The 24,807-nt window shown below is 33.7% G+C and overlaps 1 protein-coding gene across 8 annotated transcripts in view; it reads left to right on the plus strand.

Annotated features, from left to right (window-relative positions):
• LRRIQ1 (leucine rich repeats and IQ motif containing 1) overlaps nt 1-24,807 on the plus strand; it is a 207,889-nt gene that overhangs the window by 20,127 nt on the left and 162,955 nt on the right. For all 8 annotated transcript variants that reach the window (XM_015539066.2, XM_015539067.2, XM_015539068.2 and 5 more), the window contains exons 8-10: nt 1,126-2,757; nt 9,409-9,561; nt 11,792-11,942. In XM_015539066.2, the coding sequence (XP_015394552.1) occupies nt 1,126-2,757; nt 9,409-9,561; nt 11,792-11,942 (1,936 nt within the window). The remainder of the gene's footprint in view (nt 1-1,125; nt 2,758-9,408; nt 9,562-11,791; nt 11,943-24,807) is intronic.

A 24,807-nucleotide genomic window follows, 5' to 3' on the forward strand; every position in this document is an offset into this window, starting at 1 on the left:
TGAAATATTGCTGCATCTAGATGAGTGTATCAGGGCATGTGTGTCTATGTGTATGTGTGAAAAGTTAACTCCACTCTTTATCTTACCTTATGGCATTTTTTGGTTTAGAAAACATTTTTGTATTATTTTTTTCCCTTTAATCCTTCTCAGGTCTTTAGCTGTAACTCCTACTAGTGGTGTTGGAGTTTCTGTGTTGATCCTCCGCTTGAAAGTCTCTGTCATATATTTCATGTCTTGGTTGTTTTGCAGGTTGTTTTGGAAAAATACCTAACTTGGAAGTTTTTCTTTAGCCAACACCTATTTAAAGTCATTCTAGTGTGATTTTTTGTATGAATGAGTCATATTTTTTTATTTGAATATTTTCATTTTATTTTTATATAAAGTTATTCTTATTTAAACATATTTTTCCTAAAAAATATTTAAATTTTTATTTAGTACCTACCTTTCCTCAGAAACTAGTTCTTCCTTCTCCTTGTTCAAGTATTTTCATTGCCTCACATCCTTTGTGTTAGCTTTTCTCCAATAGTTGCTGAATTTTGTTGACCTGTTTACTTTTGTTTTAGGACTCTAGTGACAATGACATCTTCTCACCTAACCCAATGATCTCATTTGATGTAGTATGTGCTTATCAGCTCTCGTAATAGTTGAGAAAGGATAAAATGTGTGACTAGGCTGGTTCTTCATATTGCTTATATGTATGCTCTACCTTGCCTTCCTGGTATCATCATCTCACCAAATAATTCCCTGTGTCTGCAGTCCCTGTGCTAGCTCTGGGAAAGTTTAAAGTCCTTTTCCCCTACACAAATTTTGGCTTGTGGTTTTTCTCGCTTTTTCTCTGTACTATTCTAATTTCATATGCTTTCTATGTTCAAGGAATTCCTCAATTTATATCTGAGTGGCTTAATATAGTTATAATATTAGAATGTCAACTTACTAACTTGATCAAATCTCTCAAATATTTTAAAATATTATATCCTTTAAAATAAATGGCTTTTGTTCTTCTAAGTGAATTTTATAGTAACTTCATTATGACTTCAAGTTAACTATTTGTTTTCAGCCTATATTTTATATGATATTTTAATAATATTGTTCACTTATACTGGTATTTATCTTACTTTACTTTAGGAGTTTATTAAAAAGTTGCATCTACAAATAGAAGAAGAAAGAACAAGATTTAAAGATCTGCAAGAAAAAGAAAAAATGCGTTTGTTAAAACTGCATCATAATGCAGCTGTAAAAATTCAAGCTAAATATAAAGCATTTGTGGTCTACCAAAAATATGGTCCAATCATAAAAGAACAAATAGAAAGTAAGAAAAGGAAAGCACAAGAGTGGAAAGAAAAAGAAGCAAAAATACGACAGATGGAAGAAGAAAAACGAAAGAGATTGGAGGAAGAACAAAAGATTGAAGAAGAGATAAAAAAGCAGAAGCAAGAGGAAAGGGAGAGGAGAGAAATAGAATATGAAGAAAAAAAGGACATCGTGAGAAGAGAAAAAGAGCAACTATTAAACAAGGAAAAATTAAGATTAAGAGGAGATGCAAGCAGACAGCTAATAATAAGTAGAGCATTAAAGAAAGGTGAATACAATGCAAAACATTTAACTGTTGAAGATACATCAAAGAATAAGGATGATATAGCCAAAAAGGTAGGGGAGGAAAAGTCAAAGGAGTGGGAAGATGTTCCCCTCTGGCTAGTTGAACAATCAACTAAGAGAAAAAATGTAGGTAGACAGCTTGTATTAAAAGAGCCAATGCAAGTGCAATGGAAAGATTCTATACCAAACCAGGTGATTTTGGCAGAAATTGAAATGGAAGTAAAAAATGAAAACCTAGCAAAACAACAACATTCCACAAAAATCGTCAAGCAAGAAAGAAAATGTGAAGATGTAGACAAAAAAACCGAATTGGAATACCCAGGTCTGAAAGAAAACATGAATGAACAGTTTCATCTGCAAGAATTAAAGTCTCAAATGCAAAAAGGGGAACATGTGAAACCTGCCATAAATGAGAATGTGAGACAAGACACCCAAACAATAATATTAGGACATAGTCAAGGAATTAACAAGGTGAAAAACAATGAAGCACAGAAAATAATCAAAGATAATCAACAGAATAAGTTACAAAAAGTAGAAAAAGAAGAGATATCAGAACAGAATGAACCACTATATGAAGAGAATAATATTTTAGTAATTTCAGTGAAGCAACAACCACTAAAATTAGAAAATCCTAAAGATATAGGGGAAAATGTAATACTACAAGAACAAGAAGTTGATTTAATTTCCAAAGAAACTGAGGAGAACCGAGAAGGCAATACTCTGAATAGTGATGTGATTTTTAACAGCAGTGATTCCATGATAAATATAGAAAACAAAATAAATGAGCAAGATTATACTTTAGGAAGAAATGCTCTTTGTGAAGATTTGGGAGGTTTTGATGCAAAAAATTCCTTAGTTTTTAAAGAAGTAAACTCTCTTAGGTCTCAAATTAAAGAAACCGCAGAAGAATGTCATAATAATAGAGCTGAATGTGAAAATATTGCGACCTGTACTTTACCAAAGTCAACACTTCTATCTTCTATTGAAGAAAAGAGGCTAGCTTGGATAAAATCATTTAAACCTTGGTTTGAAATTTTCAAGCAAAATCAACAAAAGGAAATTGTTAGGACAAAGAGACCTGTAAAATGCCCAGCCAACACGATGCCTCCTTTGAATACACTAGACATTCTTCAGTGTGGCCCTTGGAATACTTTACAGCAGGTATTTTATAACTTTATAATACTTTTTCATATTTAATTACAATTAGTTCTCTAAAATGTAACTTTAAAAATATCAGTAGAAGGCATATTTTGTATCCAAGAATTTTGCCTCTTTTTAAAAAAAAAATAATATTTATTTATTTTTGAGAGAAAGACAGAGAGAGCACAAGTGGGGAAGGGCAGAGAGAGAGAGAAGGAGACGCAGAATCCAAAGCAGGTTCCGGGCTCTGTCTGCACAGAGCCCGATGCGAGGCTGTAACTCAGGCACCATGAGATCATGACCTGAGCTGATGTCGGACCCTCAACTGACTGAGTCACCCAGGTGTCCCAAGAATTTTGTCTCTTAATCGGTGATATTGCTAATGAGATATTGCCCCCATTTGAGAGGGGATGTATTTAAAAGATCTCAGTTAAAATTATTCAAGGCATCTTCTTTCTCAGTGAAGCACTATAAAAAGTTTTGGTTTATATCTTGAAGCCATGTTCAGGGTTCCTGTAGCCATTATCAAGCTTCTAAGAATGGAGGCAGCTGGGAATTTAGTGTTGAATTAGAATAGGAAATTCCAAAATTGACACTCAGTTACTTTGCTATAGTTTTGGGCACAATACCACCTACTGGTTTGTTTTGGAATGAAGTGGATTTCTCTGTACTTGACAAGGGCTGTGAAAGAAGGGCTTACAATAGAAGACTCTAGAATTTAGTCATGTGCTATATAAACACGGTGCGTATATACTGACATTTAAAATAATTGTCATCAACTGCTACTAATTTCTATGTTTATAAAGCCCATATTTCAACCAAAATTAATACAGAAACTAACAGATATGTAGAAAAACAGTAAAAAAAATATTTCAAGTGGTATAATACTAGAAAGGACTTCATGATTAAAATACATATATTTGTCTAGGGCCGGAAACTGAAATGTATTCACTAAAATTTATTTAGTTTTTTGATATAGACAGATGCCTATGAAAATAAATATTCATGTTAATATATATGAATTTTTAAAATTCATTCACTCAACTAATATTTATCTGTCCAATATGATAGATTAATATGTATTGTTGAAGGGACAGAAAGAAACCTATCTTTGACCTTATGGAGCTAACTTTGGTACACAAAAAGGCTTTAAACAAATAAATACACTGTTAAATACATTACTACAGATCTGGATAATTGCTATAAATAAGATTTCAGAGATTCTGTGATAGGGTAATAAGATAGTTGGCTTTAAAGAGATCTCTGGAATGTGAAAAAGCAGTATAAAGAACAGAATTACTTTAAAGTTCCTCTACTTCCTAGGCAATGTATTTTTCATTTCCATCAGATCTGTAGGGCTACCTATAGAATCACTCATTAACTCTTCTATTAATTTTTTTCTTTGGCTATGTTATCTCTGGAATCATTCTTTTTCTACTTTCCCTAAGGTGTTAGTGCAGGCATTCTTTTTCTTTTTCCTTTAAAATTTTTTTTTTAAGTTTTTGATAGAGACAGAGTGCAAGTTGGCGGGGGGCGGGGGTGGACAGAGAGAGAGAGGGAGACAGAATCCAAAGCAGGTTCCAGGCTCTGAGCTGGCAGCACAGAGCCTGACGTGGGGCTTGAACTCATGAACTGTGAGATCATGATCTGAGCTGAAGTCTGACGCTTAGCCAACTGAGTCACCCAAGTGCCCCTAGTGTAAGCTTTCTGAATTTATAACATTAGCTACTAATTTTTACTTTGGGTAATTTTCTTTATGTATATGTTTGAGCTAGGCCTGAGTGACAGATTCATGCTCATTGTGTACTTGTTTCTAATGTAAACTGAAGTTAGAAAAACAATGGTGCTCTTTTCTTTCATTCTGGGTCTTTGCTCTGTTCAACAAGAAGAGCACTGAGGAGGTTAAGATGTGTGAACCTGTCTGCTTGGTGTTTCTTCTCCTATCCACTCTGTTTCTTTTGTGAAACTCTTGTCAATATGTGTAAAGTGAGGATTAACCCTCTTATTTCTTAGAGCAAATCCTTGCAAACTGTACTGTGTATACAGATCACCTGGAAATTTTAAAATGCTGATTCTGATTCATTGGGTCTAGTGGCTAGTCTCAATGCTCTGCATTTTTTTCAGTGCCCTTGGATGATGCTGTTGGTGCTGGTCCATGGATTAATTTGAGTAGAAATGTTGTAAAGGACACTGTAACCCTCTAACCACTACTCACGCAACTATTTCAAACGTTTAATTTTTCTTTGAAGCATCAAGTATGCAGCATAAAGTTGAAAGATATTTATGAATGTGTCTACAAATGCAGCAGTGTTATAAACTACCATCTTGTAATGACTCTGGTAGACGGTTTATCTTGGTGTCATTATTCACTACTACTACTGACCCGTGACTCCCTTACTTTGATTTTCTAATCTCTTAGCTCCACGTCTTTGTCCTTATCTTGATCAGTTGCTGCCATCTTTGGAAGGCCCTTCTGGAGGAGACCTTTAGAAGAGAAAATTTTACTCTTCTAGAATTTCACCCAATGATGAATTCATTCTGCTTATATTAATCTCTCACTTTCAGCCTTTGGCTCATGAAATCGGGTCTGCCTCTTTTCTATACTGCTTTACATATGGCCAGGCAAATAGTGGTTTTCATTGCTCGACTGTTGGATGAATGAGTGGGAGGAGGGATAAGTAGATGAATAAATAATTCCAACTGAATGTTGACTTTATTCTCCATATTACTACTAGCTTCACAACTTAGATAGAAGGTATTAATGAAAAAAGAAATTAACAGAAAATTTATTTAAGTAAAATTTAATAAAGTACTAACAAGCCCTATATCAAGTAAGATCAGGGTCCTAATTCTATATCTTCCATTTACTGGCTGTGTCACCTTGGGCAAGGTGCTTGATTTTTCTGAGCCTCAGTTTTATCTTCTATAAACTGGGAAGAGCAATATCTATTGGATAGGATTGTTGAGTTTTGAAACAATATATATGAAGATTATAGCCTAGGACTCCTAGTATATATAATAGTTATTGTCAAACTTGGATCTCAAGCAAAGATTATTGATAACTAATATACATTTTTTCTAGTTAATTCATTTTTATTTTATTTTTGGTATTTTGTTACTAACGATAACTTGCTTCAAGTTACCGTAAATAACCGTAAAAAAGGTACTAAACTTAAGGCTTTTCTTATATGTCTTTATAACATGGCACGAAGGATAGCATCTCAGCTGTTGATTAACTTCTAGATCAGAAACTTTCACATCCTTATACAAGGCAAATTGTAATAAACTGGTGTTGTAATGGTACATGCACTACTAAAAGTTAGATTCTGTTTCATTTAAGCCGGTAATTACTCAGATTCAGTCTCTTTGCAGCTGATTTTTCAAATGATATTATTTAAAGAGATTTAAAATTGTGTCACTGAACAGATGTTCTGCCAAAAGCAAAACCAAGAGTCATGACTTTCATTATTTTTGTAATTACAGTTTACATAGATGACTGACACTCGTTATGTTGAACTCGAGAATAATTGAGAGTGAAATCTCTAAAATTATACAGCTATTTTAGGTCATTTTATGTACCATGATCTGTCAAGGATTTAGGGACCTATAGATGATTATTAAGTAGAAAACTGATTTGTTGTCTTGTATTAAAATATAATGAATGGGTCAAAGGTTCTATAGGTAGAACAGTTTTTTCAAGTTATAAGAGTTTGAAAATATTAGTATCTGAAATATCTTCATATTACTCACTATTAAGGAAAGAAACTGTGAATGCTATTAGTACATTTTAGTTTTGCCGCAGGGCAATTTATTCCTTCATTTATTTCAGAAGCATTTAGTGAACATCCACTATGCTTCAGTTGCTCTTTTTCAGGCTGACCATGAAGTGGTGAATGCCTATGAGTATTAATTTTATATTGACCTTAATATTTGGGGCATAAAGCAGTTTTATTTGATTATTGCCATGCATAGATCAATACATGATTAATATAAAAATTTATTTTGATCTCATGTTTGGCAAAACCTAGGGTAGAATAGATAATAAATTGCTACATCATAAGAAAATTTTAAAATCTTCAATAAAAGGGAGGAGGAAATATTATTGAAATGCCTCATATTCGAAAGTGGATACCATTAACAAGGACACTGGAGCAGTTGTCACTTCTTTACTGTAATTAAATTAAACTAGAGAAATGACCACATCATAAAAACTAGAACCTTATTGTTTACATAGGTGATTGTAAGCAGCGTATTATGAAGTCAAGCAAGGTAATGTACATTAGAAGGTAGAGAAGCATTTGTTACTATAAATCTGCAGTTGTGGAGTTTTCAGGGTTTTTTTTTTTAAAATATTTATTATTGAGAGAGATAGAATGTGAGCGGGGGAGGGGCAGAGAGAGAGGGAGACACAGAATCTGAAGCAGGCTCCAGGCTCTGAGCTGTCAGCACAGAGCCTTACGAGGGACTTGCACCTACAAACTGCGAGATCATGCCCTAAGCCAAAGTCAGACACTTAACTGACTGAGCCACTCAGGTGCCCCAGGAGTTTTCAGTTTTTAAGTGCTTAGTTCTAAATAGTGTTTTCACTTTTTAGTATAGAGCTAGCTTCCCAATTACAGAATTTATAGGTTCTCTTGTGGACAAATTAAATGGGTAATATACTGTGGCTTTCTTGACACAAATGGATGAATATTTTTCTTTCTGAGATACCATAAAATAGAAATTTGTTTCAAAAGTTATTTTAGATTATAATAACTGAAAAATTCCTGAAATAATTATACTAAAAACTTATTTCACCTGAAATTTAAAAAATATTATTACTTTTGCTATTTAAAGTAAGGAGTGGGCTTAATTCCTTCCTTATACCTCCAGGACCATATGGTCTTCCATTCACTTATATAAACATGTAAATTTAAAACTTTCAGTTTAATTTAATGCATAGGAAATATTCCATATGAAGAGGAGTTACTGTACTTAGGAGTTTTGTACTTTTTCTAGCTTTTTCTGAAGCAATAGTGCTTTGAATTTCAATAGAACATTTTTTGAATCTCTGTTTTCAGTATGATATATACTAGACTCTTCTTATGAAGCTAATAATATTAAAATTTCTTTTCAGTACATGGGAAACCTGGCCTCAGGTAGGATTTTTGATATGAAATGTGTGAAAGTATTCTTACTATACAATGATTTAGCATATATAGTTATTTCAGTGCATGGACTCAATTATACTGAAGAACCAACATATTATATTTATTGTTCTGCCATTTTACTTATGTGAGAGTTCTTGAGTTTAATAAGTAGAGTGCTTTTCAGCAATCCAAAAATATTCCTGTTATCTGACATATTCTTGTGGAACTTTAAGTGTAGTCCTTAATATACATACCACAAAGTTGAGCACATTCTTTGATATTGAATTTTCTTCAATTAAAAAGACTAAAACCAAAAAGATAGAAAAGTTGTTTAAGAAAAAAAGCTTTGTGAAGTATTGAGTCCACAGTAATATCTCAGTAATAAGAAATTTCATAAATGTATGATCTCCAAAGTATTTGGAAATACAGGAAAAAATATACCATTCATGATTTGTTGTATCACAGATTCTATATGCTTTGAGTATATTAGTAAGGAATGATTCATACCATTATAATTCAGAGGACTTGTAAAATGAAATTATTTTTATTTCATGGTTCTATTTTTTTTAAAGTTTTTAAAAAAAATTTTTTTTTAACGTTTATTTATTTTTGAGACAGAGACAGAGCATGAACAGGGGAGGGGCAGAGAGAGAGGGAGAAACAGAATCTGAAACAGACTCCAGGCTCTGAGCGGTCAGCACAGAGCCTGACGCTGGGCTCGAACTCACGGACCGTGAGATCATGACCTGAGCTGAAGTCGGCCGCTTAACCGACTGAGCCACCCAGGCGCCCCTGCATGGTTCTATTTATTTCAGGTTCTATAATTTCTCAAATTTTCTTTGTTTTTGGAAGATAACTGAGCTATTCTAGTTGAAGCATGGAGGGTTGGGTACAAAATCTATCCCCTGACATTTTGTGGCTCCTATTACTATCCAGGTATCCCTAGGATACAGATCTTAAACATTTATGTAGTATAGTCCTCAAAATAGTGCCAAAATAATTCACACAGAAAGTGAATTTGGTGAAAAATCAGGGAGTGAGCTAATAAACGATTATATTATTGCTTCTATGCATGTTGCTTTTTTTGTATTTGAATTGGTCATGGATGATGCATTATTTGTCCTTTCTATGTGAGGAAAAAAAAAAGAGGCCAGATAATTTAGTTGAAATTGAGTTGTTAGTAAGTCAATTTTCAATATATAGCCTTAGTGTTTTAGATGAATTATTTTAATTTTTTTATTAAAAAAATTTTTAACGTTTATTTATTATTGAGAGACAGAGTGCAAGCGGGGGAGATGTAGAGGGAGGGACACAGAATCCAAAGCAGGATTCTATCAATTCTGACTGTCAGCAAAGAGCTCTATGCGGGGCTCGAACACATGAACCATGAGATCATGACCGGAGCCAAAGTTGGATGCTTAACTGACTGAGCCACCCAGGCGCCTCTTAGATGAATTTTTAAAACAATTTTGCAAGGCTAATATAGTTTATATTCATTATTTTTAGATAATATTATGCACTCCAATTTTCTTGCATTCTCTAGGTTACAACAGTTACATTTCAAGATTTGCCAGGTTGTAGTCTTTCCACACTGGCAGAGTGTCCAAATCTTCAATTTCTGTCTCTTCGACGCTGTGGATTAACTTCTTTGCACAGCCTGAGTAACTGCAAAAAGCTGAAGCACATTGATGCACAGGTATGTCCTCCGTTCTCCTCATTATTTATCCTATAATAAAATATAAAATGGACTTATGCTTACATGTTAGAAATGATAATTTTAAATAAATGTTTTCTATAATAACCTATAACTCAGGGTCTAAGGAGATCAAGGGCCAAAATTTGTGAGAACCATTGAGGAAAGATGATTGATTAGGAAGTATGACCTGGAATCACTTATCTCTATTTGCAGATGTTTTTGTTACTTTTTGCTGCATAACAAATGACATTACTTAGTAAATTAAAACAACAACCATTTTATTTGCTCTTGGTTCTGTGGGCTGTGAATTGAGGCCTGGGTTTTCTGGGCATTTCTTCTGCTTCATGTTTTGTTGACTGAGTCTCTTATGTAATTTGAAGCTGGGGCTGGAATATCCAAAAGGCCTTTTCTTATATATCTGATGCCTTGGGAGGTTGGAATTTCAATCTTTCTCTCCTCTCTCTCTCTCCCTCCCTCTCACTCTGTGTGTGTGTGTGTGTGTGTGTGTGTGTGTGTGTGTATGTGTCTGTCTGTCTCTTCCATTTTGAGCTTCTTTACAGAATCGCCCAGTCCCACCAGAAAGACAAATCTCCAATATTCAAATGCTTATCAAGCATCTGCTGTCATCCTGCTCACCAAGTCTGAATTTGTGTGAGAGGGGACTGGGTCGATGTGTCAATACTGGGTTGGTGAAATTTATTGGGGCCTACCAAAGTTACCCATTGGCTCCTAAAGAGTCACATCCTTCCCACATGCAAAATACACTCATGTGCCAGAAACCCCCAAATCTCATCACCTTGTGGCATCAGACTTACACTTGAAGCACAGAATTTTCTCATCTAACTCAGACCCAAGTGGAGATAACATGCTCTGATAGAGTTCTTTCAAGTCCGAGATCTGTGAGATAAAATGAGAAGTTATCTTCTCCAACTGTTCCCTCCCCCGTAACACCCTCACAGACCGTGGTGAGATAGGGCTTGATTAGTTACAATAGTCATTCCCATTCAAAATGAAAGAAAGCAAGAAGCCCATAGCAGTGCCTGTTCCATAGCTGAACACATATCATTTCCTTAATGAGGACTCAGTTCTCCATAAAAATAGTTTTCTATGACTCTGGGTTTTGCCCACTGGAACAGACTGAAGTATTCTTCAGAATTCTGAAGAAGATTTGAGAAGTATTCTTAAGGCATACTTCTTTTTCCAGAAGGAGTGCTGTTTGCACCTGAGAATTTTTCTCAGCCTGTTTTTTTCCCATAGAGGATGGGGGCAGGTGTTGTTGCTTGAGGCTTCTTTTCATTTGACTTATTCTTTTCAGTTCACACAGGCAGTGTTTCCACCAATCTGATTTTCTTTTAAAACTTTCTGGATTTCTTATGCTTCTTAAGTTCACTCCATTAGACAAAGGCTTTATGCTCATAAATATTTTGAGGGGGGATGCTATGAGACTACTCCCTTAAGATTATTAAAAGCCCATTTATCCTTCTGTGGTCTTAAAAAATAGAATTGTTGGGGCACCTGGGTGGCTCAGTGGTTAAGCGTCTGACTTCGGCTCAGGTCATGATCTCACAGTTTGTGGTTCGAGCCCCACATCAGGCTTATTACTGTCAGCATGGAGCCCGCTTTGGATCCTCTGTTATCCTCTCTCTCTCTCTGTCCCTCCTCTTCTCCCTCTTGTGCTCTCTCTTGCAAAAAAAAAAAAAAAAAAAAAAAAAAAAAGAATTGCTGTTACATCCTAGACACATGATCTTGACACTGAACCAGTATTATGTATTGCAGAGATATGTATGTGTAATAAAAATATAAACATACACATGAGATAACATACCTAATTCACAATATTGCTGTTCTTTGGAGAGGAAGGGGGTAAAAGGGACTGAGGAAGGGAAGTGGGGAGATTTCAACTTGTTTCAGTCTTTAAAATGATAGTTTTAAAGGAACTATGACCAAGTGTTCACTTTTGTTCATTTAGATTGCTTGAAATATTTTGTTACATGATCATCTGTATTCTGTATTTTGAAAGATTATTAATAAGTACAAAATTAGTTAATAATTTATTAGATTACTTACTATTTTCATCTAGATACCATAACATTCTACATATTTGTCTTAAAGTCAGAGATTTGGATGTATGCTTGGAGATCACATCTCACTCTTCCTCTTTTTGTAAGCCTTAAATGTTTCATTAATAAGCCATTGAAATAAAACTAATTACACTTGTTCTTTGTTTTAGGAAAACCATATTGAGTCTATCAATTGTGAAAATTTGGAAAATCTCTGTGTTGTTCTTCTTAATAAAAATCAACTGACTTCTTTTCATGGTTTGGATGGCTGCACTAATATCCAAAATCTTGAACTTTCACATAATAAAATCACTCGAATTGGTAAGAGCAAGGGAATTTGAATATATTGACATTTATTTCTCATTATTACATTTTGTTTCATTTATTCCTTTTCAAGAACAGGCCTCCATCACTAATTTGCTTATTTTATTTGTGCCATACTTATCTAATCTTTTATCCAGGTGCATGAAGGAAGTAAAATTATTTTTAAAATCTATAAAGGGAATATGCTCCAACCACTGGTAAATGGCTAGTTATTAGTAGCTCCTTAAATTACTATATTCACTGACCTGTTCCTGTTTTTATAACCAGTAGTGATCTGAGCTATACTACAGAATCTAATACCCTGGCTTGGTTCCATCATATGTTTATGGATCCTATGCTTTCTGCACTTAGCAACTGTCATAACTGTTCCCTAAAAATCCCTGTCATCACTCCTTTCCTTGCCTACATACCCTACTTGTACTAACCTTTCCTTTTTTAGATAAGGCTATCACCACATGAAAGAAAGAATTCATCAGTTTGCATCACCCTAATCTTTTCCATCCTTCCATCTGTATATCTGTATCCCTTTTTATCTATGTCTGTTTCTACCCTCATACTTTATAATCCATATAATTCAGCAATGAAAATGTCTTTTCTTGTTTAAGGCCAGTCCTTATATTTTCTAAGACTGTCAGTTTCCTTTGATACTTTATTCTATCATTTATCACCTGTCTTATGTCAAACACTTCCTTTTGCCATTCACTTCTACCATTGCCTCATTGCTCTTACCCTTGACTGTCAAGTTTTGTGAAAGTGTTCTGTTTGTGCTTTCACTTTTTACTATCCAACTTCCCTCCTCTTCCTACTGAAATTCAACTTCAGCTTACTTCTAGACTGTTAACAGTGGGATCACTCTAAAATAAAAATCTCATTATACTTCTTAGTGCCTGGCTTAAAATTCTGTTCGGTTTTCACTTGTGAAATTCTCAAGGGCCTTGATAGGGGCTTAAATAATGGTTAATGTATAATCAAGATTGCCAGAAAGTCAGGAACTTGATAAAAATTTTACTCTGGGGCACCTGGGTGGCTCAGTTGGCTAAGCATCCCAATCGTGGCTTCAGCACAGGTCATGATCTCCTGGTTTGTGAGTTTGAGTCCCATGTCGAGCTCTGCACTGTCAGTGTAGAGCCTGCTTGGGATTCTCTCTCTCCCTCTTTCTCTGACCCACTTGCTCACTCTCTTTTTCAAAATAAATACATAAACAAGTTAAAAAAAAAACTTTTTTACACTGGAATAATACTAATAGCTTAAATTTTTGGACCCCCAAAAGGTAGTCCTTTCCACCTTCTCCTTACTATAATCATTAGGAAATGTGATCTGGACTGAAATTTCAGTGAGTGGGATGGGAGTAGATGGGGTAATGGAAGAAAGCTCACTTTCCCATTTGATTCTATTTTATTTTTGATATGTGAAACAGACTACATTAGTCAAATTACATTAAAAAAAGGCATACTCAAAGAGATCATTCTTTTTTCCCTGTCTTTTCACTCTGTTGTCATATCTACTTTTTATATAGATATTTTATATATATGCACATATAACATGTATATATGTATATCACTTATGTGTATATATGTATATGTAAATATACATTTACAACATATATCTAAGAGATACATGTATACATGCTAATCCTTTCACAAAAGAGAATATTTGGGGTGCCTGGGTGGCTCAGTTGGTTGAGTGTCCAATTCTTGATTTCAGCTCAGGTCATTATCCCACAGTTCTTGAGTTCTAGCCCCATATAGGATTCTGCGCTGACAGTGTGGAGACAGCTTGGGACTCTCTCTCTCTCCCTCTCTCTTTGCCCCTCCCCAGCTCTCACTTATGTGCACACACACACTCTCTCTCTCAAAATAAATAAACAAAACTTAAAAAAGTAAAAAACAAAAACAAAAATATAGAATATTTTAAGTACTGTCCATTATGTTGATTTTTTTCACTTAACAGCATGTTATGGAGTTCATAGCATTCTTTTTTCATAGTTTCATAGTATTCGGTTCTGTGGATAGATACGGTTTTATTCCACTGGTTCCTGGTTGAGGAACATTGGGTGGTTTCTAATCTTACACATTTGCCATAATACCTAATTGGATACCTATATCATTTCATACTTTATCAGTTATATCTTTAGGTTAATGTTCTGCAATATATATTGCTGATGCAAAGGACATCTATAATTTAGGAAGATAGTGTCAGGAACATTCTATGGGTTTAATTCAATTATTTTTATTCTTTTTCACTCTTGTTAATATAAATGTTTTTTTTAAGAAAGTTTATTTATTTGAGAGAGACAGAGACAGTGCAAGTGGGAGAGGAGCAGAGAAAGAGAAACAGTAAGAGAGACAGGGAATCCCAGACAGGCTCCACACTGCCAGCACAAAGCTGGACACAGGGCTCGAACTCACAAAACCGTGAGATCATAACCTGAGCCGGAACCAACAGTCAGATGCTTAACCAACCCAGCCACTCAGACAGCCCAGCGTAAATACTTGAAGTCTATACATTCTCCTGTGAGCACTGTTTAGTCCGTAACCTCTGTGTTTTCATCAGTTCTACAATTTTATGACATATTTTGCCTTTTACCTAAGATTTAAAATTTCTATATGGTAAGACCATTTTGTGTTGTTGCTGTTACTCTCTTTAGTTTTATTGTATTATAGTGAGAGACTTATCTTTGTGCCACTTCTGCTTTTTGTAACTTACTGTGATTTTCTAATGTGTGGTCAATTTTCAGGAATGTTTCATGTGTACTTAAAAAGGAGGTCATTGTTTTTAGTTGGAGTATGGAGTTTACATTTTTATCTTTATGACCTACTTTTGTGATCATTTGTTGGAGATCTATGTCTACTTGACCCATCATAGACTGAAGGAGTTGAGCTAGTATAAATATATTTGTTATTATTCAGTCTATTTACTTTTGTATATTCTTTGGTTTCTGTTTTATGAGTGTTGCTTTATGCTGTTTCACTGATATTCTTAACTGTGTTATCTTTATTGTGAATTTTAGCCTTGAAGTTTATAAATTCCCTTCTTTCTCTCTTTAATGCTTTGAGACTAAACTTTACCTTGTCTAACAACATTTTATTTTTGTTTGTATTTGCCTACTTGGCCATAAAACCCAAAACAAAACAAAACAAAACAAAACAAAACAAAACAAAACAAAACATCTCGAAGCACTTTGTTTTAGGTATGTACTTATGTACAGCATAGATTTGGTTTCTATTTTTGGATCCAATTTTAAATTTATAGCACATGGCCATTTGCATTAGTAATTCATCGTAGACACTTGGTGTTAGCACTGTCAAATCACTCAGGATGATGCTATCTCTTTCTGGGAGGAGGCCTTGTTGACAATACATGGGTTCTCCCACCACTGGAACATTTCCATTTCTTACTTATCTATTCAGTTTCCATAGGATTCCCTCTGTACCAGTGTGGAGTAGGGTGGATTGTATTGGTTGTGGATGCTTACTACCCCACTTAGAAAAAAATCAGCTTGTAATTTCATCTCCCATTTATACTGGAAGCATAGGTTGGGGTATGTTTATTTAATTGTTGCTCATTATGGATTTCTGAAGGAGATACAGGGAGAGTTGGATCTAGGCAGTCACCATCATCTTCCTTTTTTTTTTTTTAATATGGGAAAAATATAGTTGTTTTCAAAAAGCAAGCTTTTGCAGACATTTCAAGGCACACTTTTGAAAATATAATGCATAATATTCTTTAATGTGTTTATTTGCCTATGTGTCCGTGCTGCCTGCTTTGGGACTACTCATATTTTCTCCCATATGGAAATAGTGATACCTTTGATACAATTTTTATTTTAAAATTTTAGTTTACAAGACAGAAATAATTTTGTTGTTGCTGGAATGAAGGCAAGTGCATTGATAATATATGTCGCTATATTGGCACACACTGAAGCAAGCTTAACAAAAAAAAAAAAGGGCTGTTTGTGAGAGAGATGCTTTAACTCCCATTCACTTCATTTTCATTGCCAGCAGGGCTGTATGGGATTTCTTGTAACCAGTGGATTTCCTGGGATAGGATATCTGCGTGATTTATGTGGAAACTGCCATGGTATTAATTGATGTACTTGAGGTATCTTTATGTAGTACAGAGCAAACAAGGTAAAAGACATCTTTGCTGTCTGTTGGGCACAATGAAAACACTGTATTTATTGAGTGTGAGGAGAGTATACATGAAAAAGTAGATTTTTCTGAAGACCAGTTGGAGTCTGTTTTTCATCTTTAGGAACTGCTTACAGAGATTCTGGTTGAGCTGAGGGAAAAGCATAGATTTTGTCTTTCAATGATGTATTGATGCTAAGAACCCTTATGAAGGAGCACAAAGGTAGATTTGTGTTTATAAGTTAATAGGTTACTATTCCATGCTATAATATTTCTTAAGGAGGTGAAATAAAATTGGAAGACATACCATGTATTCTACATCTGCAGTTTCAAGGATAATTTGTTCCTAATTTTTACTAAGCTGTAGTTGTTGCAGTAAATATGTAAGGTTAGCTCTAATTACTCCTTTTATTAGAAAACTTTAATGCACATTTTTATCTGACTTCCATTGCTTTTAAGTGAATGAGAATAGAAACTGTCAATCTGCTTAAGGCAATTCATTTGAAATTATTCATTGAAATAAATGTTTTCCATTCTAATTAAACTAATTACAGAAATAGAAACACAATGTAAAATATACTTTTTAAAAGTAGCAACTTAAAATGTAATTCTATAAATTCAAAGTTACAAAGTTAATAATATATTTTTGTTATTGCCATTAATGCTTAAACATATTGTGTGCCATGAGTAATTTGAAAAGGACCGTATAACATTTTTATGTTATTTTCTATAATTGGTTCTATTTTGGTAGCAAGGTTTTAAAAAATATTTATTTACTTTTGAGAGAGAGAGAGCAAGTGGGGAAGGGCAGAGAGAGAGGGAACTATAATCAAAGGAGGCTGGTGGCTCCAAGCTGTCAGCATAGAGCTGCTTGTGGGGCTCGAGCTCAGGAACTGTGAGATCATGACCTGAGCCAAAGTTGGACCGTTTACTTACTGAGCTACCTAGGAACTCCAGCCAGTTTTTGATTATAGAATATTTTAACTTGATCTGGAATTATTTTTGCATATTTTGAATGTGTATAATAATTGTTTAAATTTTTTAAGCTCACTTTAGTTGGTGATTATAAATATGGATTTATTTTGAACAAACAAGAGATTTTATTATAGTTTTTATTAGTCTAAAATATTTTATGTTTGAGGTCCCTGGGTGGCTCAGTCGATTACGCATCTGACTTAAGCTCTGGTCATAATCTCATGGTTTGTGGGTTGGAGCCCTGCATTGGGCTCTGTGCTAACAGCTCAGAGCCTGGAGCCTGCTTTGGATTCTGTGTCTCCCTGTCTCCCTCTCTCTTTCTGCCCCTCCCCTGCTTGTGCACACTCTCTAGCTCTCAAAAATAAATAAATAAACTTTAAAAAAAGAAAATTTTTTTTTTCCTGGAAACTTTTTATTTTCCTGTATTACTTTTTTTTTAACTGAATTTAATTTGGGTGATTTGCAGTTTAAATTTTAACATTTGTTACTATCTAATTATTCTATTTCATGCTTTCATTTGCCTGAAATTTCCCATAAGTAAATTTTAAGTAAAATTGATAAAACATTTTGTTTTCCAGAAGTAATGTGGAAAAACTTTCCTTGAAAGGATGTTGAATATCTGTGGGAAATTTTTCATATTTTGAGTTAGTATTTCTGACTTAATTTTTTAGTGAATAGCCAATAAAAATGAAAAATCAGTGATTTATAATTTATAATGTAGTTTTCTTTGTTTCTTCTATTTTTATGTTGAATTTTATTGACTTTCTAAGGGAAACATTCTGAAACTAAATTAATTTGAAACAATTCATGCTGTATGACAAAATTGTTTTACACATTTTATGTGTAAAAAATATAATTTAATATGATAAATGTAGTAATAGATACCTTTTTTAACCACCATATATTTATGTGCTTTATACATTTAACTCATTTGCTTTTCACATAAGTGCTATGAGTTAGTTACTATTAAATGTTCCTTTCCCCCCACCTCAGGTAATAATTGGGGCACAGAGAGGTCAAGTAAATTATCTAAGATCACACAGCTAGTATAAATATAGAAGTAGGATTTGAAAACTCAGCAGTGTATCCCTAGTATCTGATTTTTTAATTGCCTCATTCTACTTCCTCTCTAATAAATATGCATTTAACGTTTAAGATTATTAGTATTTTTTGGACGATATTAAAACTATGATGAAAAAGTAATGATATTAAGGTTCTTCGATTAATAAATTCATCAGCGAGCAAACTTACTGAGGACCTATGATGTGTGAGCACATTGCCAGGCACTGGAACACAGTAGTGGAAGATTGGCGAGGCTGCAGCAATAAGGAAAACAAATGAGTGTCCTGACTCTCACCAAGATTATCTAATGATATTTACATAGAGAGAGAGAGAGAGAGACAAATGGGAATAAATTGCTATCTTTCATTTATTATTAATTAAAAATGCAAATAAGTATGATGTTAATGTATAAAAGCAAATAATAATTTTTGTCTCCTCATTTCATGACGTTTCTATCTTTGCTATTTGAAGGAAACCTTAATCTGGAAAAAGTGTTTCTTTAATGCGAGCAATTAATTTGTTAGTTTATATATTTCAGGTAACACATTCCTAGAAGATGTCACTGTAAGTAGACAGAAGTACTAGGAGAGTTTCTTCCCCCTGATGCTTTGTTTTCTGATAATACTGCTTTCTGGAAAAATGACACTAGCGTTATAAGTATGAAAGATATTGAAATAATGCAACATTTTTACGTAAGCTTGATTACTGTCTTGGCTCCTGGAGGAAATGTGCCTGGCTTAATTCTTGCCCATGTTGTCTTTGGACAACAAGTGTTGTCTTTGGAACATTTGAAAAAAATAATGAAGTAAAATAAAATAAACCCTTGACATTTGCTTGTAGAAATGGATTTTACTATTATATATTTAGTGAATTTTTTTATAGTCCACTAGATGGTGCTAGCTTACCCTTCAGTTTTGAAATGCAACAATGCCTAGTACAAAGCTGAAAGGGATTTTACAGATCTGCCAGTTTAGGCTTCTTAAGTTTCCACATGAAAAAACAGACCCACATAATTTGCATGTAAGTCCTAGCAGAGGTGAGGCTAGCATCCAAGTTTTCTGACTCCTGATTTAGCATTCCTGTTCTCACACAACATGTATGATCCTGAAGGAGTTGTGCGTTGAAATTAAAAATCTTAGGTGCCATTCAGCATATTTGTATGTAACTATCAAACATAGCAATCACTGAGCAGCTAAAGAAGGTAGACCTTTCCCAAACACTTATTTAGTGAAAACCTCCAGTGTAATTTAACATCTTTAGTTTGCTGTTCCTTACAGGAGAGGTTTATTCCTCCCAAGTGGCAGGAATGTTTTATTAGACCATTGGCTCATTTCTGTGGGAGAAATTCTTTGAAATAGATATTTGTAGCAAGTATGGCCAAATGCTAATTTTGCCATGGGCAAAGGCCTTTTGAGGGATAAACACATTTGACCTCAGTTCTATTTTGTGGGACCTAGGAAACTTTTAAAGAGTTAATAAAGATTACATTGAAGCAGTGGACTCAAGAGTATTTAAGTGACACTTTATCTTTATATTTGTTATATTTACATCATGTGTAAGAAGCTCTTGAATAGTTTTGTGGCTACTGTTTTGTATTGTTTGGGATGGGGAGTGAAATAGAAACGTTGACTGGAAAAGAATCATTTTCTTTGGTATGTTGAGGAAGTAATGATATCCTAAGGTAAGGCTTGCTGCACGCCCCTTTTGTTCAGTTATTATCCTTCAGTTGATAGAAAAGAAGTTGTAAGAATAAAGGAGGAAGAATGGCAAGTTATTGTGACTTACGTCCTGTCTAGATTCCCCGTTTTGAGCCAAATGCGTTGCCTGAGTCAAATTACTGATTAATCAATTGTATATAGACTTTTAAAAAGTGTGTGTTAATATCCAATTTCTTCATGGGTTAGCTCAAACATTTCTCTTTGAAGCCTTATTGTTCACCACAGTTATAGTTTTTTTTTAAATCATTTTTATTGAGGATTATTAAGAAGCCATAATAGTACCTCATATGTGAAAGTGTGCAAACTACTTTATGATACTGTTTTTAATCCTCCCAAGAACGTGAAATCACCCTCGCTCCACAAATAAAATAATAAAAACTCAGACAAGTTAAGTAACTTGCTTATATAAATGTGGCTAGTTTTGGAATAGGCCTGAAATTCATGGAGTGCCTACGTCAGAGCGTATTCGGTTTTTATTACGCAGTAGTGCCTGTAATCCGCATGCACTGATCATGTCAACATCTCCATAGAGAAAAAGTTATATATGTGACTCCCATGATGATTGTGCATTGTGGCTCTTTATTCTTAGAGCCTGTTTTTTTTTTTTTTTTTTATTGCTCTAAATATTCTTGAGGCCATGCTATTTGTTGTATATAAATTTGTAACTGTTATAAATTTCTTTTGAATTCACCAATTTTATCACTTTTAAATGTCCCTTTTCATCTGTAATAAAGCTTTCTGCCTTAGTCTTCTGTGTCTGATATACCCAAACTACCTTTCTTCTGGACTCTGGAATCTTTTATGCTCATAAAAACTATTGAGTACCCACCTCAAACAGGTTATATCAGTGTTTACTGTATATAAAAAAATGACGAAAATTATTGTTTTTATTTATTAATTCATTTAGAGATTAAGATAATAAAGCTTTTCCATTAGTAACAATTTTTAAATAATAAATGTATTTTTCAACAAAAAGATATGGTGAGAAGAGGGTTATTGTTACACATATTTGCAAATCGCTTTAATGTCTAGCTTAACACAAGACAGCTGGATTTCCGTATTTCCTTCTGCATTTAATTTGCTACAATATCACACCTCATGTAGCCTCTGGAAAACTCCACTGTAAGCTCTTGAGCAAATGAGAGTGAAAAGGCAAAAAACATCTTAGAATTATTATGAAATAGTTTTGACTCCACAGAACCTTTAAAAGCGTCTGTACGAGGGAGATCTCTGGACCACACTTTGAGAATCACTGGTGTAGTGTGTATAGAACATAATTTTTTCTACCCTTTTATTTACAATATTTCTGCAAGTTCTATTTTTGAGATGTCTGTTGTATGTAATGTGAAAATGTGTTGCTTTCGTTACTGTTTTCTGTAGGCTTCCTGACAAATTCCAGCTTTGTTTCCAGCCTTAGTTTCCAGCTTAGTTAGCCTTTAATAACTAAGGTTAATTAATAATTAAGTGCAATTATTGATATATTTGAGGTTAAATCCACTATCATACTATTTGATTTTATTTGTTCCTCCTGTTGTGTTTTCCTCTTTTCTTGCCTCTTTTTGTTTTAGTTGAGGTTTTAAATTATTTCATTTTTCCTTTCTATTATAAGTTACATATTATTTTACTATTCTTTTGGTTTATTATAGATACAGCATGCCTTCTTGATTTACCAAATCTGAATTTATGTGGTACTTTTTCAAAGCAGTACTAGGGTCTTAGAAAATTGAAACTTTATTTACTTGCTCCCAAATTAATATACTACTGTTGTCATGCATTTTAATTTTATGTGTGTATTTAGAATGACTTAAGACAGTATAAGTTTATAATATCAATACTTTTGGATTCACCCACTTTTTATAAACCTTCCCTTTGTTTTTTTTCCTTTGTTTTTTTATTTCTGTGTGTGTGTGTGTGTGTGTGTGTGTGTGTGTGTGTGTGTTTAAAGTATTTTCTTTTTAAAAAAATTGAGATAAACTTGATATATAACATTGGGGTGCCTGGGTGTTTCAGTTGGTTGAGTGTCTGATTCTTGATTTCGGCTCAGGTCAGATCATAATCCCACAGTCCTGGGATGGAGGCCCTGCATTGAGGTCTGCATTGAGCATGGAGCCTACTTAAGATCGTCTCTCTCTTTCCCTCTGCTCCTTTACCCCACTTGCACACACACTCTCTCTCTCATAAAAAATTGGTATATAACATTATATTTGTTTCAGATGCACAACATAATTTGATTTTTGTATACACTACAAGTGATTACTACAGCACATCTACTTACCATCCATCATTATACAATTGACTCCCTTTATTCAATTTGCACTCCCCTTTCTCTCTGATAGCCACTCATCTGTTCTCTGTGTATGGGAGTTTTGTTTCGGTTTGTTCGATTTTTTCAGACTCCACATATGAGAGAGGTCATATGACATTTGTCTTTTTCCGACTTACTCCACTTAGCATAATGCCCTTGAGATCCATCCATGCTGTCACAAATGACAAGATTTCATTCTTTTTCAACTTTAATTAATTAATTAGTTAATTAATTAATTTTTATTGTATATATTTGTATATCACAATTATTTTATCTGTTCACCCATCAGTGGGCACTTAGATTGTATCCATATCTTTGCTATTGTAATGATACTGTAACAAACATGAGGGTGCATATATCTTTTCAACTTAGTGGGTTTTTTTCTTTAAATAAATACCTGAAGTAGAATTGCTAGATCATAAGGTAGTTCTGTTTTTAACTTTTTGATGGAAACTTCGTACCGTTTTCCATAGTAGCTGCACCAGTTCACATTCACACATTTACAGTGTGAGAGGATTCCGTTCCCTTCTCTCCACATCCTTGCAGTACGTGTTATTTCTTGTCTTTTTGGTAATAGCTATTTTAACAGATGTGAGGTGAGATCCCTTTGTGTTTGATTTGCATTTCCCTGATGACTAGTGATGTGGAGCATCTTTTCATGTGTCTGTTAGCCATCTATATGTTGTCTTTGGAAAAAAAATATCTATTCAGATCTTCTGCCCATTTTTAATCAGAATTTTTTGTTTGTTTGTTTTTTGCTATTGAGTTGTGTGAATTCTTTATTTTGGGTATTAGACCCTTATCAGACATATGATTGGCAAATATTTTATCCCATTCAGTAGGTTACCTTTTCATTTTGTTCATGGTTTCCTTTGCTGTGCAGAAGCTTGTAGTTTATAGTCCCACTTGTTTATTTTGTTTTGGTGCTTTTTCTTTTGGTGTCAGATTTAAAAATTTATTGCCAAGACCTCCTATGTCAAGGAGTTTAACACCTATGTTTTCTTCTAGGGGTTTTATAGTTTTATGGTTTCAGGTCTTACACTCAAGGCTTCAATCCATTTTGAGTTGATTTTTGTGCATGGTGTAAGACTGTGGCCACGCTTCATTTTTTGCATACGGCTGTCTAGATTTCCCAAAACTATTTATTGAAGAGACTGCCCTTACCTTGTTGTATAATCTTGGCTCCTTTGTCATTAACTAATTGACATATGTGTATGGGTTTATTTCTGGGGTCTCTGTTCTGTTCCCCTGATCTATGTGTCTGTTTTTATGCCAGTACCATCGTGTTTTGATTACTATTGCTTTGATATATAGTTTGAAGTCGAGGAGTGTGATATCTCCAATTTTGTTTTTTTCTCAAAAGTGCTTTGGCTATTCAAGGTCTTTTGTGGTTCCATACAAATTTCAGAATTATTTCTCCTATTTCTGTGAAAAATGTCATTGGGATTTTGATAGGAATTGCATTGGCTGTGTGGATTGCTTTGGATATTGTTCTATTTTAACAATATACATTTTTTCAATCCGTGAGCTCAGAATGTCTTTTCATTTATTTATGACTTCCTCACTTCCTTTTATTAGTGTCTTATAGTTTCCAGTATACAGGCCTTTCACCTTGTTGGTTAAATTTATTCTTAGGTATTTTATTTTATTTTTGGTGCAATTATAAATGGGATAATTTTCATATATGCATTATTAGTATATAGAAACGCCACATATTTCTATACATTGATTTTGTATCTTGCTACTTTACTCATTATTCATTTATGCTAGCAGTTTGGTGGATGGAGTCTTTAGGGTCCTCTATATATATTGTGCCATGTCTTCTGCATATAGTGATAGTGTTGCTTCCTTCCCAATTTGGATGCCGTTTATTTATTTTCTTGCCTATTGTTCTGTCTTTCCATATTGTTTTCTGCCTTTAAAAAAATCACTACTGTAATATTGTTTTGTAATTTACTCTATGCACTTCACAATAAAGTGTTAACGTTTTTACATGCTATAATTTTTAAAAAATGTGGTTGAAGGGATCCAGTAAGATATTTTAGCAGAGATTCTGCCTTTATTATTTTTCTATTTCTGTGTGGACACAGCACAGGGCTGATACTAGTAAAACAAGTCTCTGATGAATTTTATATTACAAGTAAAGCCATTTTTGAAAAAATAGGTTTTGATATTTGTAGTAGAAATATGGGGAAAATAAATGATTTATATATATGTGTTAATATATGATACTCTATGCTTCTTATTTCAAAAAATTAGAAAAAAATTACCATATACTACTTATTAAGAAAATAAAACTGTGATAAGCCTAGCTGACACCTAAATAGAAACCACAAACTCTTTGAGGAATAACAAATACAAAATGGTAAACAGAATGTCCTATATATAGGAGGCATTTATATGAAAGAATTGAAATAAGTATTGTAATAAGTATGAAGTAATTGAAATAAGAAATCACTTGAAATGAATATGGTAACTCTTCAGCCAATCATGCTTAATTTTTCTATATGAATAAGTATACTTAGGGTAAAGTTTAATTTAAAAAAGTTTAGGTAGTTAATTAAGTAAAGTTTAATTAAATGGTAGAAAAAGTTTAATATCTGTGGTTATTATACTGTACTTAAAGAGATGAGCTCTAGGCATATATTTTATATTAATATTAAAGAAAGTCA

Source organism: Panthera tigris, chromosome B4 (assembly GCF_018350195.1).
Source record: "Panthera tigris isolate Pti1 chromosome B4, P.tigris_Pti1_mat1.1, whole genome shotgun sequence".
In the NCBI taxonomy this organism is placed as follows: domain Eukaryota; kingdom Metazoa; phylum Chordata; class Mammalia; order Carnivora; family Felidae; genus Panthera; species Panthera tigris.